Here is a 13,905-nt window from a genome sequence, read left to right as displayed (position 1 = left end):
GTTACAAGGCCTGAGTAGTGGGCACCCAAAGGTCTCGGAAGCTTTGCGGGGCTCTTAGTGATATGTTTAGTCTTTTAGCACCCAAGTCAAGTGATGTAATCGATTGGGTCCAACTAGACTCAAGGTAGAGTGGTCGACATAGGCCGACCTATCATACAACATATATAGTTGCATTTGGTGGCTTTCATCATATTTAGGTCATCATCCTCATTGATTTGTGTGCCCTTTTTTCACAATAGTGCATATAGCCTGAGAGAACGAGTAGAAACTAGGATTTCAAGAGTAGGTGGTGTTTCAAATGATCTCTTTGTCTTTAAAAAGCAGGAACTGCACACTGGCATGCCCCTTTTATCATAAAATGCCAGCAAGAGCAATCAAATTTGAGAAGAATCACCCAAGAACTTACAAAAATGTACAAAGTCAACACACAATAACAAATGTAATGGAAAAGCATGTGAGAAAGCAATAAAGAGTGCCTTGTGTGCATGAAGATGCATCAACACCCCCTGCTTTCAAAGAGAGCAATTTCTTGCAACGTGATGCTGCCCACTCATTGTTGAGTGATGTGCATGTACAGTTTCCCAAGGAAAAAATATCCCAGTGGAAGAATAAGCTAGCTAGTTTATCATGTCACTTTGTTATTGACTTCCCCATAGAATCGTGGAACTATAGGAAACGACATGTATTGAGGGGAACCTAATGGAGGGTGGGTAGCTCATGGGCGACACCCAAGAGAGAAGTGCCAAACTCGGAGGGACGGTGCGGCACATGCTTATGATACTGGGAAGTATTTAGGCAATGCCATCCATCATTACCTAACAAAGTGGGTTGAAGCAAGGCTTGTAAGAAATACAGATGCAAGTATTGCCACCTTCTTGTATGGGAAATTCATCAAAACGTTGGTCCATCCTTCATTACACATGCGCAACACATTGTCGGAAAGACCTCTGTGCTATTTTGTAAACACCCAAAACGTGACTGCTACATAAAGGAATTCTTAGGTAGAGAGCTTCAAACAGTGACCCTGTAGGGTTTCACTCGAACTCCAAACCAACCAAAGCGGTCTGCCACCAAGCAGCAAAATCAACTTCGTTCCACATTGACCGTGTGCTCACCAGCACTTTCAGAGGATGGCACACCACTGCTGCTTGCACCATTGAATGCATCTATTCTGATTATAAAACCTTGATCCTGAACTTCATTCACGACTCTTTCTTCCCACAGCCTATGTTCGTCTCTTGTTACTGACGGCTCCATGCCACCACCGATATCTTGACACTGAATTCCATCGACAAAGCCACCACCACCACCCTCCTTAAGAAGGGAAGTGCGACATATTGGACAGGTTGCATTCTTTGCCAGCCACTCGTCTATGCATTGCACATGAAAGGAGTGATTACAAGCTGGTAGTTGCTGTATCTTTTCATCCAGTTGATAATCGCCAAGGCAGACAGCACACCTAAACAAACAAGAAAGTATCAGAAATTACCTCTTGTATGATTGGCAAAGCAACAAAAAACAACTCTAGAAAATCCAAAGTTTTTAAAATTTTTATTTTTTTGAAATAACACACAAATCACCGTATTTGAAGACATTAGAAATAAATAAATCTACATGGAAGCAAATACTTACTGTGTGTCTTGACAAATAGACAAGAATTTTTCATCGTATGGCATGATGGGTAACTTCAGCCTGAATGATTTACTAAGGCCATGATCCAGAGGTGGCTGAAGAAAGTAACATCATTTCAAATAAGAAAAATTAGTACAAAAATGATCCACATGACTGCATCCAAGAACAAGTGAAGGGGTGCATGCACCCCTGATGGAGCCACATGCATTAAAACACAGACTCCAGAGAGGCAAATAACAAATTAAACAGTCACATATATTAATAGATTAACAGTTACTTACAGTGGTTAGGAGTCCTGCAAAGAACTGGCCCCTCATCGGCGAGTGAATGCTTGCACCGCGGCGCCTCCGGAGGAACAGCATGCAGAAAAGAAGCAGCAGCATAAAAGCAAAAAGCACAGGGGTGGCAAAGATGATTGCTTGGTAGAGCTGAAGCTGAGAAGGGGTTGAGCAGAATTCCGCACAACCACCACCACCCGAAGCAGATGGGCTACCCTGACTTGACATCTTGTTATGCTTTTCTTGCTTTTCCTATCTTCAATCTGTTTTGCTTTTCCTATCTTCAATCTGCTTTTGCTTGCCACATGCTCTACCTTTGTTGCTTTTGCTTTTGCCTTCTATTCAGTTCTATGCAGGTATGAGCCTTCTGAAAACTATGGTTGTTTGCCTTTTGGGGCAAAAAAAGACAAGGCCTGCAGGAGACCAAATTGGGCCAACTGGGCATCCAGGACTTGTTCTCTTCTTCCAGAAAGATAATGGGGATGATAAAATAATTATAATAACAAATAGTATAATTCTGAATAATGATGATGATCATCAGTAGACTTTGCTTCTTGAGGCATAGAATATGGAGAAAAGTATTAATATCATATTGATAAAGACGCAAGTCAAAAGGCCTTGTAGTGTGCAATAGAGCTCACTGCTAGCCTAAACTCTTTGACCACCCAATACAAGTCCATTTTAATCCGATTTAAGATCTGAGACCGGCCCCTTTCAACCCTAAACCCATTTAAAAATAAAAATTAAAAAAACCATTGCACTGCCTAGTTTCTCCTCTAATATTCTCCCAAGTTGGATTTTTCTATTAATATGTTTTCGAGAGTGATCTGCAGTGAATTCCCAAAGAGGAAAAAACATCAGTGTGTGCGAGAGTGTGTATAAAAATGAGCACAAGCAAATCTCTCTCTCTCTCTCTCTCTCTCTCTCTCAAAATGAGCACAGGCAAACCATCTCTCTCTCTATCAAAACACCATTTTCTGCACCTTCCGAACCGTCCTATAATGAATCAGACACATGGGTTTTTTCCTGTGCACAATTGGGGACATGGGTTTTTGACGTTGTAGTGGGACTTCAAGCATTCTCAGCAAGCAAAGGGGGAGAGAGAGAGAGAGAGGACCGACCTTATCAAGCGGACAATGGCCGCCCGAGAAGGGTGCCCATGGACATCTTTTAGTCTGGTCTACTACAATGTAACTGCATGGCCTGATATCTATCGTCGTATACCTAGAAGAAGCTCTGCAAAGAGGGGGCAGCATGGTAGATAAAGAAGGAGGGGGGACCTGTGCACAACTGTTGGCCTGCATGTGAGAATGCGACACCCTAACGGCCCCAGGCTCCATCGCCCATCAGCGCCCTCCTCTCTGTCTGTGTCTGCTTCTCAGAAAGAAGAAAGTTTGAAGCAAGCGCACCCGCCGCCCACAGCAGACAAATCGAGGGCGCCCACCACCATGGTTTGTTGCCGCCCACTGCCTGGATACAAAATACAAAAAGCAGAGAATGGTGCCCAAATTGAAGAGACCCAATGGAGCCCACTCCATGGAAACATGCAGAAAAATGGTGTGCCAGCTCCGCCACTTCTAACCTTGACATATAAACAAACCATAGAGGTTTCTCTAATTTTTTATTTTTTATTATCAGAGAGATGCCTTGCACACCAACTTGTTCTCTCTTTAATTCAAGTCTCTTTAAAGTAAGAGTTCTAGTTTAAAGAATCTCAAGTTTGAACCTAAATAAATGCTCCCTCAAATGGGTTTGTTGTTCTGTCATCTCCTATCTCTATGTCTTCACTTCTCTATGTTGCATTGATCTCATTAGTTTGTAAAAGTGCAAAAGCTAACCCAAGGATATTGACAAGAATGAGCATCCGGCACATATAAAAAATGTGTTACAACCATTATTATTTATAGCTTCTTGAAATTTGAGAGGGTTTGGTGAGTTTTCTCTATATGCCAATGCAAAATGAGAGAGATAGTGAATGCCTAAAATGTGTTACAACCATAATTTATAGCTTCTTGAAATTTGAGAGGGTTTGGTGAGTTTTCCCTATATGCCAATGCAAAATGAGAGAGATAGTGAATGCCTAGGGGTCAGTGCAAGAGAGGAAGAAAGAGACTAGGGGCATGATAGGTGAAGAGAAAACCTAGGGTTTGAGTAGGAGAAAGAAGGGCAAGAGTGGGGAGGATGAGATGTCGAGATATGAGAAAACGAGAGATCAATTATCTCATGCGAGATAGATTGATCTATCTCGGATGAGATAGATAGAAAGAAGTGCAAGAGTGGGGAGGATGAGATGTCTAGATATGAGAAAATGAGAGATCAATTATCTTATCCGAGATAGATAAATCAAAAGTCAATGCTCTTATCCAAGCATTATTAATTAGTTAGTATATTAAAGATCTAATGTTTGTGTGGATGCTTATACATACAAGTACCTTTCATTTTAGTGATGTGGATATGCATGTTGGCATCATTTAAGTTGGAGAGTATAGGGTTGCATTAGAAAACCAAGCCAATGTTGACACTCTTGCATTACATGCATTAAACTCCATGTGTCTAAATGTCATAGAACCTATCTTGAATTTAAGCTTCAAGGATAAAGACAAGGAGCAAGTTCTCAAGCTAGATGAGCTTACAAAAATACTTCATTCTAGCTTCTCCATCATGTTAAGACGAGACTTTAAACAATCTTCAACTTCTAGGTGAGCTTAAAATAATACTTTCTCCATCATGTCAAGGTGTGACTTTAAACTATTTTTAACCTCTACATTTCAGACTTAGCTAGAACCAATCATGAACTTGCATACATGTAAACATATGTGCTATAGAAATAGAGATTTATATCCCCCTCACAATACGGATGTGGTCATGATAAGGTGAACATTATTTTTATGGTTATAATTTCCACTAATGCATGCACGTGCACACACACACACACACACACACAACATGCACGTGCACACACACACACACACGCACACACATAGTTCTACTGTCTTAGTTTAGTAAAGTACTCTAATTTTTGGTTTTCAAAGCATTTCCCAAAAGACTTATGCTTAGTTACTTTAGTGTACTATCTAAAAGACTTACCGTTAGTTACTTTAGTCTACTATCTAAAATTTATAGGGCTTGAATGCCACTCCTTCCTTTTGTCTTTATATTATCTACATGCGGCTCCACCCATCTAGCTCTTCTCATGCATACACATACCTGCTCACTCCTCACAATTCTTTTGGAATTGTCTATATTGATGAATAATTCTTTCTACTTTGAAATGTTCCTACGTTTACTATCTATATTTATTGATGAATACGTCTTTCTACTTTGAAATGTTCCTATGTTCACTGTATATATTCAATAAATATAGACATTTTCTTTGGAATTGTCTATATGTATTGAATACTTTTCTACTTTGAAATGTTCCTATATTTATTATCTATACTTCTATTTTCTTTGAAATGTTCCTACAATTCTTTCCTTCTAGTGTCCACCACTACTCCACATGCAAAGGGTAGACTTCTTCAACCCATGTAGAGTGACACCCCAATCTCACCTCATATTCATTCTTGAACCCATATAGAGCTGCACCCTAATCTTACCTTAGATTCCTTCTTGACCTTCCATGTATTTTAAAGTTCCATTTATTTATATGATTTTCCACCCTCTATATGCAACAAAGATATCAACCCTCCACTTGTTCAAATCTCACCAATCCAAGCATTCACAATGCAAACAACACAAGTTTTGAGGCTCAAATGAAGACATCATCAAAAGCCAAGAAGAAGTGCCTAAGATATATAAGGCTTAAAAAATGAGGATGTCATCAAAGCAAAGAAGAAGTGCCTAAGATATATGAAATAAAAGGCTTAGAAAATGAAGATGCCATCAAAGAAAATATTAAGTGCTTAAGAAAGGTGAATTATAAGGCTTAGAAAATGGCTTCTTGCTATAGGGAACCACAAATTTCTCTCTTTGCATCATCAAGAAATAGTTCCTTCAACAAGGAAACATGTTGCACTTGTAAAATTTCTCACATATACAATAATATTTTTGAGACATTTCCACCCCCTCAAATTCCTCAGATCCCACCAAGATTCAACTCCACAAACTCAAAACTGATAGTAGCTTCTGTCTTCTAACCATGGAGTACCTTCCCCTTCTACTCTGCGAAACTGATTGCTCTGCTGACTAACCTCTGATAGTCAGACCAAACCCTAAACCACTTCCCTTCAACCCAAAAGATCATATCTACCCTTAGCTGACTACTTTTGATACTCAGCTGACCCTATCTGACACTTATTATAGATTTTAGTTGATGCTACCTGACTCAACAGACTTTAGATCTTCACTTACACGTGTTTTCTCTCAAAAATCTCAAACAGAAGAACACATACTAGAGCATAAAAAACTCATCAATCCAAACTCATAGGAAGCCTTTTGCATACAATTAAAATCGAGCCAATCTCAACAACCCTGAGACATGGGGTTCAAACAAAAAAGAGAAAGCACCAAGAAATAGAGGGATCCTCCACACGAATGTCCCAGCAATAGTTCTTCAAGCCTGTGTCTTCATTTCCAAGGGGGCCAATATCAATGAAATCTCTAGCCACACTCTGTAGGTTTCCACTTTCAAACACAACAAGGAATAATTGAGCAACACATTGGATTTATCCAAGTTCTAACAGAGCTGCACTCCCAGAGATCTTAGGGCATCTCAACCTCCTACAAGATCCTCTATTTCCTTTGCACCCTCTGCTTTGGATAGACCCAAGCTTCCTCACTCTATTCTTGCGTCTTCTTCCCAAACAAAAAATTGTATTCACAAGCTTCCATGGAGCTTCTTCACAATCCCCCAACTCGACTTCTCTTGCTCCTAGCTCATTTCCATGCATATGAGACCCTAGATACATATCTTGATCTATCTCATCAAGACCCAACACCTCATGAAAATAATCAAGATCACCTTCCTAGCAGCATACACAAGAAGCATAGACTTGCTTGGCATCCATATCAACACATGCAAAATCCATAAGAGCATCATCCAAGATCGCATCAAGCTCAACATCACTCACATCACCAACACTTGGCACCTGTTCTACCATACTTTTGTCACACATAATCCTGTCCAAATTCATACAAACAACATCAACCTGTGAAGACTGGTGGCTCATAATCCCGGGAGACTCTTCTAACACTACATCATCCAAAAGTATGTTTAACTCCTCATCTGTGTCTCGGTCAACTAGGACACCTGTATCAACATCCTCATAACATGTGTACAAATCCATGTACATAGCCTCAAGATGTATCTCCTCTCCAACTTTGTCACATGACTCATGGTTACCACTCCCTGATGAGTAGACTGACAACATCACTTGGCTTTCCATCTCCATGGGCATCTCTTCCTGCAGACACACACAAGGCTCCCCTGGCCCTACCTTTGCACTAGATCCCATTCTAAACATGGACTCACCACCATTGTTGTTGTTACCATCCTCATCAAATAAGCCATTAATATTACACAATTCTTCTTCAAAACCCATGCATCCACTTACAAACTGGCTATCACATAGATTCCACACTGACATCCCTCCTTTCTAGGTAAACATATAGATTCCACACTGACATCCCTCCTTTCTTGGTAAACATCACTAACCACATTTTCTTTCTCCTCCCTAGGAAAAGCTTCAAACAAATCACTCACCTCATCAACATCCTCAGAATCATGTTCAGTCAACTTATCATCATTACTGCTTTGGAATGATGACTCTTCAAAAACCTTAGATCCAAAACTCCCCACTGTATCCTCAGCAGATGTCGTGCAAGTGGAGTAGTCCATGCTATCCCCGCCCTCGATAACTACATCTTCTTCATCACTTCTTGTGGCATCCCTAAATGAATCGACCTATTTGCAAAAAACCTCTCTCTTGTCATGCATCGCCTCTGCTTTACTACCCTATGCTTCCCACACTACTTTTGTCTCTTCATGGACTTAACTTCTCGACAAAGTGCATAATTTATGGCCTTGTCATAACTATCACATCCATGCCTAACAACTCCTCTCATCTGCCACACAGTGGCTCCAAGGCCTCCACAAAGCGCATAAACTGAAGGTATCCGTGCACCATATCCACACTATCAAACAAATCAAGATAAGAAAACCAAGCATCATCTCTCCATTACGCTGCCTGATATTCATGAGGTTTGTCCAAGCCTCTTTTCTGCCTCCATCCATTGAAAACTTGTGAATCAAAGCCCTAGATAATAGCTTCCAACTATCCTGCACATGATTCGGTGTGCAAGGAACATCCCTCAAGCCATATTAGATCTGATCCCTACATGTCTACACTCCCTCCTAACATGATGAACAAATGCATGAACATGCTCAGACCCATGCCCATAAAAAACTCGTGGCTTATCCATTAGTACAATCCTATTTGGTGGGAGAAAAATGCAAATTGAATGGTGCTTTAGATCCCTCCTCAGTGGGGCACCAAAACAATGATGCGTCGGGAGAGTCTACCTCTATAGCTTGTCCAAACACACCACCGTAGGGGGAACACTATCAACTAGCACCACAACACCAGCAAAACATAAATCCAGAGTATGAATCTACTTAGTTGATATCCTCCGTCCTTCAGTTGACACAGTTAAGCACCTCAAAACCCCTTAAACTGATTTAGCTGACTCCTTTAGTTGTCCTCCCAGGTCACCTGATATCCCACAACTCTCATCTTCACTCCTAACTCCTCAACTAACCTCCTCTGACACCCAGCTGACCAAAAACGCTCTTAGCTACTAACACTTGGCTGATTAGTTACTAACTGTAACCTAAATAAGATACTTGTTGGCCGACCTTAGTTAGATATTTATCATCTAGGCTCTTAAAAAATCCTACAGCCTCAGCTACCTTCAAAAGCCTTACCTTAGAACCTCATAGAACCTGTCAGCACCCCCTGCTGACCAAAATCTGACCTATCTACCTTAGCTGACTCAGTTTTGAATTAGATCTCACCACTCCAGTGTCCTTTGATATTTCCACCCCCTCAAATTCCTAAGATCCCACAAGATTCAACTCCACAAACTCAAAACTGACAGCAGCTGCTGCTGTCAGTTTTGAGTTTGTGGAGTTGAATCTTGCTATCTGCTGGAGTACCTTCCCTTTCTACTCCGCTAAAGTAACTACTGCTTTACTGACTAACCTCTGACAGTTAGACCAAACGCTAAACCACTTCCCTTCAACACAAAAAGATCATATCTACCCTTCCACTGCTCTGATACTCAGCTGACCCTATCAAACATTTACAGATTTCTGATGCTCCTTGACTCAACAGACTTTAGATCTTCACTCACACATGTTTTCTCTCAACAATCTCAAATAGAACAACACATACTAGAGCATAAAAAACTCATCAATCCAAACTCATAGGAAGCCTTTTGCATATAGTTGAAATCAAGCCAATCTCAACAACCTTGAGACATGGGGTTCAAGCAGCAAAAAAGAGAAAGCACGAAGAAATAGAGGGATCCTACACAAGAATATCCCAGCAATATGGATCCCCAAACAACCATCTCTAAAACCCAAGAGCAAAAACCCAACTAATCCAACAAAAACCAGCCCTAAGCTCAAGCTTCAACGTTGGCTCGTCCCTAACCGCCTGCTAACGAGAACAAGGCTACTGTGAAGGCAACACTCACCTTTGGCTACCCAAGCATGCCGCGCCTGTGCTCATTCCCCACAACAACCAAGAAGCGACAAAAGGTCCCACAATCACGGGTTTGGTAACCCCAAGCATAGCGAAGCCAACAACGTTGGGTGCCTACCAATGTGATCAAAGCATATGGCTTCCATGAAGGCAACACACACTTGTGACCCCCCAAGCCACCATCAAAAGCCTATCCTCACCACATCGACAAACTACACCTAGCTCAAAGCCTCATTGACCACCACAAACCAAGAAGCCTCGACAACCACGTACCTTCATCACTTGGTAAGGATGGGTGCCCAAATGTCTCCTTGAATCCCAAGGCTTCCACTATGGGAACTCCATCATTTGCCTCCCACGACATAACCCTCAATAGTTCGCCCAAACCACACCAACCACGCTAGTACCTGCTCAATCGACAAAGATGGTTTAGCGACTAACGTGCCCAACAAGTCCCCTCCTCCTTGACAAACTCCTATGGACTTGCCCACACCCAACCCATGGGCACTCAAAATCTCAATTAGCACACCCCTTTTTCCCAGCAGAGCCTCAGGCTTCACAAAGCTCCACCCTGCCCCGCTTGACTTCATCATCACCAACCCAAGGGGCAGTACTACAAATGGCTAAGCTTCTCCAACCACTCAAAGATAAAATCAAAGGTAAGCTCACAACTCTCGCCACATGGGCCACTCAGTACAAAACCCTCTTTAGGGGTGTTGACCAATAAACCTAAATTAAAAAAAAACAGAGTCCCTAAGTGATTAGGATCTAGGTGATTAGGACCACGCGCATGCCTTTTGTCCTTGCCCATGCACAACACCTACAAATCTCTCTGGAAACTGTCCTATGCACACACACCACACAAAGCTTCATCATCGATAGCCATCCAGGTACATATCTGGATGGGGGACCATGGTGGCCTGGTCAATGGTATGACCCATCGCCTAGAAATCACTCCCGCTTCACCCCAATAACTGTGCTTCATGCCTAATCCATCTGACCGATAACCTACTCCTATCAACACAGGATCCCAGAGCTCCAACGTCACAAGAAAACAAAGCGCCAAAAGAAAAAGAGAGAACACCGCAACCTTATGACTCAACATCCACGAGAGCCAAGATACCCACCACGGTGTCTTGACAAAGATGCTAGAGCTTTGTGTACATTGCCATCAACATACAACATCTCGAAGCACAAGGAGCCTCTTTGTGTGGTGTTGCCTCCTTGCCCCTATCGAATTCCCCCCTTGCCACTTGCTTATTAATAACACCATTGTTTTACTAACCCCTTAATATATGCACATTATGTGTGCATATACTAGGAGGCTAACCCACATTAGGCTTGTGAGCATGGGAGCATGGGAGCATGGGAACAAGCTCTAGTGGAGCATGGGTTAGGACTAACCTTAAGGGTTAAGGTTAGGGTCAGGCATCCAAGGGTCACACATGGGAGATGGAGAGTCAAGAGTCACTTGAGGGCCCTCCGATATAATAGGGGCAAAGGGCACACTCAAGGGAGGCTTAGGCTATGGTCTCTTGATGTTATCTTGAGGCTAGGTTATGATATGATATTCTCTTGTATAGAATGCTCTCCCATGTGCGTGGGATCCTCTTTGTCTCTCAAATCTGAATTTTTCTTCTATTTTCCTCTCCTGCCCGTGAGAACGCCTCTTAAGGCACAATTTTATTAAACACTAATCATAATTAATTTTTAATTATGATTAAGCTTGGTTTAATTAATATCTTGGTTTAATTAAAATCTTTAATCAAAAGATTAATTAATCTTTAATCCTCCTCTTTGTTAACAGAGAAGGAGGGGGTGGAGAGAGAATTGAATGGAGAAGGAGAGGAGAGAGGACTCCTTCTCGGGGGAGGCTGCAGTGCAGCCTGCGAGTAAAAATCACCCCCCATAATTATTTTTAAAAAAAGCTTAATGATTAAAGCTTTAAAAAAGCTTTATTTCAAGATTTTGATTTTTAAGGGTTTTTTTTAAAGCTTGGAAAAAAGTTAGAAAAAAAAAGAAAATATGAAATTTGAGATAAAAATTCTTTGAAAATTTCTCAAATTATTTTCTTGAAACCTCTTGGCTTTTCGCATTCCTGGGAAACCTGTTGGCTTTCCGAATTCTGAGAAATCTTTTGACCTTTTGGATTCCGAAAACTTTTGATCTTTCACATTTTGATTTTTTTATCTTTTTATTTTCCCAAAATCGTTGGCTTTTCGTATTCTGGGAAAACCATTGGAATTTTGAAATTTTTTTACCGTTCGTATTCTTGTGCGTTTGGGGTAAAATAAATTTTTTTAAAAATTCCTAAAAATTAGTGAAAATATAGACAAAGGTTATTTCAAATTTTTGAAAAATGTGGGGTTGGTGTTTGGCATGTGGTGTGTCTATTCGGGCGCTCGTGACCATTCAAATTCCTTTAAAAATATATTTTTTGATCCAAAATTTTAAAAAATCCATTAAAATTGTAAATTTTCATTGGATTTGAGAATTGTCGGGTGGAATTGGAAATTTCATGAATGATGGGATTCTCAAGAAAAAATTAGAAATTTTCTAGAAATTATTTTTAGAAATCCTAAAAATTGGTATTTTTAAAATATCAATGATATTTTGGCAAAATTATTTATAAAACTTTTCTGGAAAAATATAGGTTTGGAATGCCATAAGATAGGTTTGGTGGAATTCAAAATTATCATATTTTGAGGCCCTATAAAATTAGGAAAAATTAGAAAAAAATTATGATACATCCTTTTTTTGAGAATTTAATATTTTTGAGGGTTATTTAATGTTGAAGTATGTTTTCTCATGCTGACATTAGATAGATGCGGGTTATTCACATATTATTAATACGATTCGTATTAGTAGTTATTTTTGTTTAGATTAATTCTAAACGATGTTTTTATGATTTTTTTATCATTGTTTACCCATTCGTTTTGGACATGTTCCTTAATTTCTTTTAATGGCTATAATTTACGTTCAAAGTGTGTTTCACCTTTGACACTTTTCCATGATAATTTATTTTGCACTTTTTTAAGTGTAGTTTGTGCTTAATTTCTTAAGCCTAAGACAAATTCTATCATGGGTTAGTTGATCGGTTTGTTTTGGTGGATTTTATTGGATGTTTTCTAAGTTTTATATGGACTCATCAGGTTCTGCCTAGATCACTTGTGTCTAGGATTTTTTAATGAGTGCTACACACATGTGTTTCACTTTCTTACTTTGGAGTTTTTCTTGAACAAACACCACGCTCCGGATTGATGAGTTGGCCACCAATTTTAATGCTTCTTTTGGCATGATTAATGCCCATTAGATGGCATGCATTGATTTTTATGATCAACTATGGTTTTCATGGATTCGAGGAGCTTCTATGCTTTTATCCATGGTTTTATAAGGATCTTTTGATCTTTTGGATAATTTCATGTGCTTTGAAGGTAGCATTTGCCTTCGTTTTTTGCACATAATTTTGGACTATGTTCCTTGTACTCTTGTACATATTCCAACTTGGAGACCTAGTTACTTATATATCTACGTGAGTTATTTTTCTACACTAGCTTTATTGTGTTTATTAGGTAGTTATCATTAGAAAGGCGCCAATAATTCAAAATTCTTTTCTAATGATGTACTCGGAAAGAGTTATTCCTTGATGTGGTCTCAGGAATATAGAGACACGTTTTATTATGTGAAAGTTTGGATAAGGCCATCTTATTTCTTTTTATAAAGGATTTTATTCATATCTCCTAGACAGCATACTAGGGAGTTTCAAATTGGTAAGGTATGTATGGGTGGTATCATGGTGGTATGGGGGATGCTAGCGATCCCTCACATATATTATCTTATGGGATAATTTGGGCTCAAGATTGTTGCTTTGCTTATATTAGCATGTTGACCTTAACATTCAAAGACAATCTCATTTTCTGAATTCATTTAAAGTTATTGTGTGGGCATTCTCTAGATAAACTTCTTTTATCTATAGCTTGCATGTATTGATGAGTGTAATCTCATCGGCATTTTCACTTGTTGAAATCTCTTTCTTTAGAGTTCAATGAGTTTATCTTGTTGGGTTCGGATTAAGGAAATTTGGATTTTTCCTTTGTTGGCATTTCTTTCTCTACTTTCGTACTTTAGGTGATTTATATAATCAACCTGATGGTTTACGAATGGACATATGTGACTCATCGAGACGTTGATGACTCTCTATGTTGATATGGGTAACTCGGGACACCGATAATTCCATGAGCAGATGTGGGGGATACATCGGGTCACTGATGGATACCTGATTCGTGCTGTTA

At 39.9% G+C, this 13,905-nt stretch overlaps 1 protein-coding gene across 2 annotated transcripts; it reads right to left on the bottom strand.

Annotated features, from left to right (window-relative positions):
• Positions 1 to 379: 379 nt before the first annotated feature.
• On the bottom strand, positions 380 to 3,717 carry LOC147605687 (RING-H2 finger protein ATL7-like). 2 transcript variants are annotated; one of them, XM_086793407.1, is made up of 4 exons: positions 3,032 to 3,717; positions 1,914 to 2,737; positions 1,633 to 1,727; positions 380 to 1,459 (listed from the first exon to the last, which is right to left on the bottom strand). In XM_086793407.1, exons 2-4 carry the CDS (start codon positions 2,136 to 2,138, stop codon positions 1,084 to 1,086), a joined length of 696 nt encoding a protein of 231 aa, XP_086649533.1. In that variant the 5' UTR covers positions 2,139 to 2,737; positions 3,032 to 3,717; the 3' UTR covers positions 380 to 1,083. The 2 variants fall into 2 exon arrangements, with proteins under 2 accessions (XP_086649533.1, XP_086649534.1); XM_086793408.1 differs by having other exon boundaries at positions 3,191 to 3,717.
• Positions 3,718 to 13,905: the final 10,188 nt, after the last annotated feature.

This window comes from Cibotium barometz, chromosome 59 (genome assembly GCF_041138505.1).
Source record: "Cibotium barometz isolate CiBa-2024 chromosome 59, ASM4113850v1, whole genome shotgun sequence".
Classification (NCBI taxonomy): Eukaryota; Viridiplantae; Streptophyta; class Polypodiopsida; order Cyatheales; family Cibotiaceae; genus Cibotium; species Cibotium barometz.
Note: the sequence above shows the minus strand (reverse complement) of the source record. Positions and strands in the feature narration are given on the sequence as shown.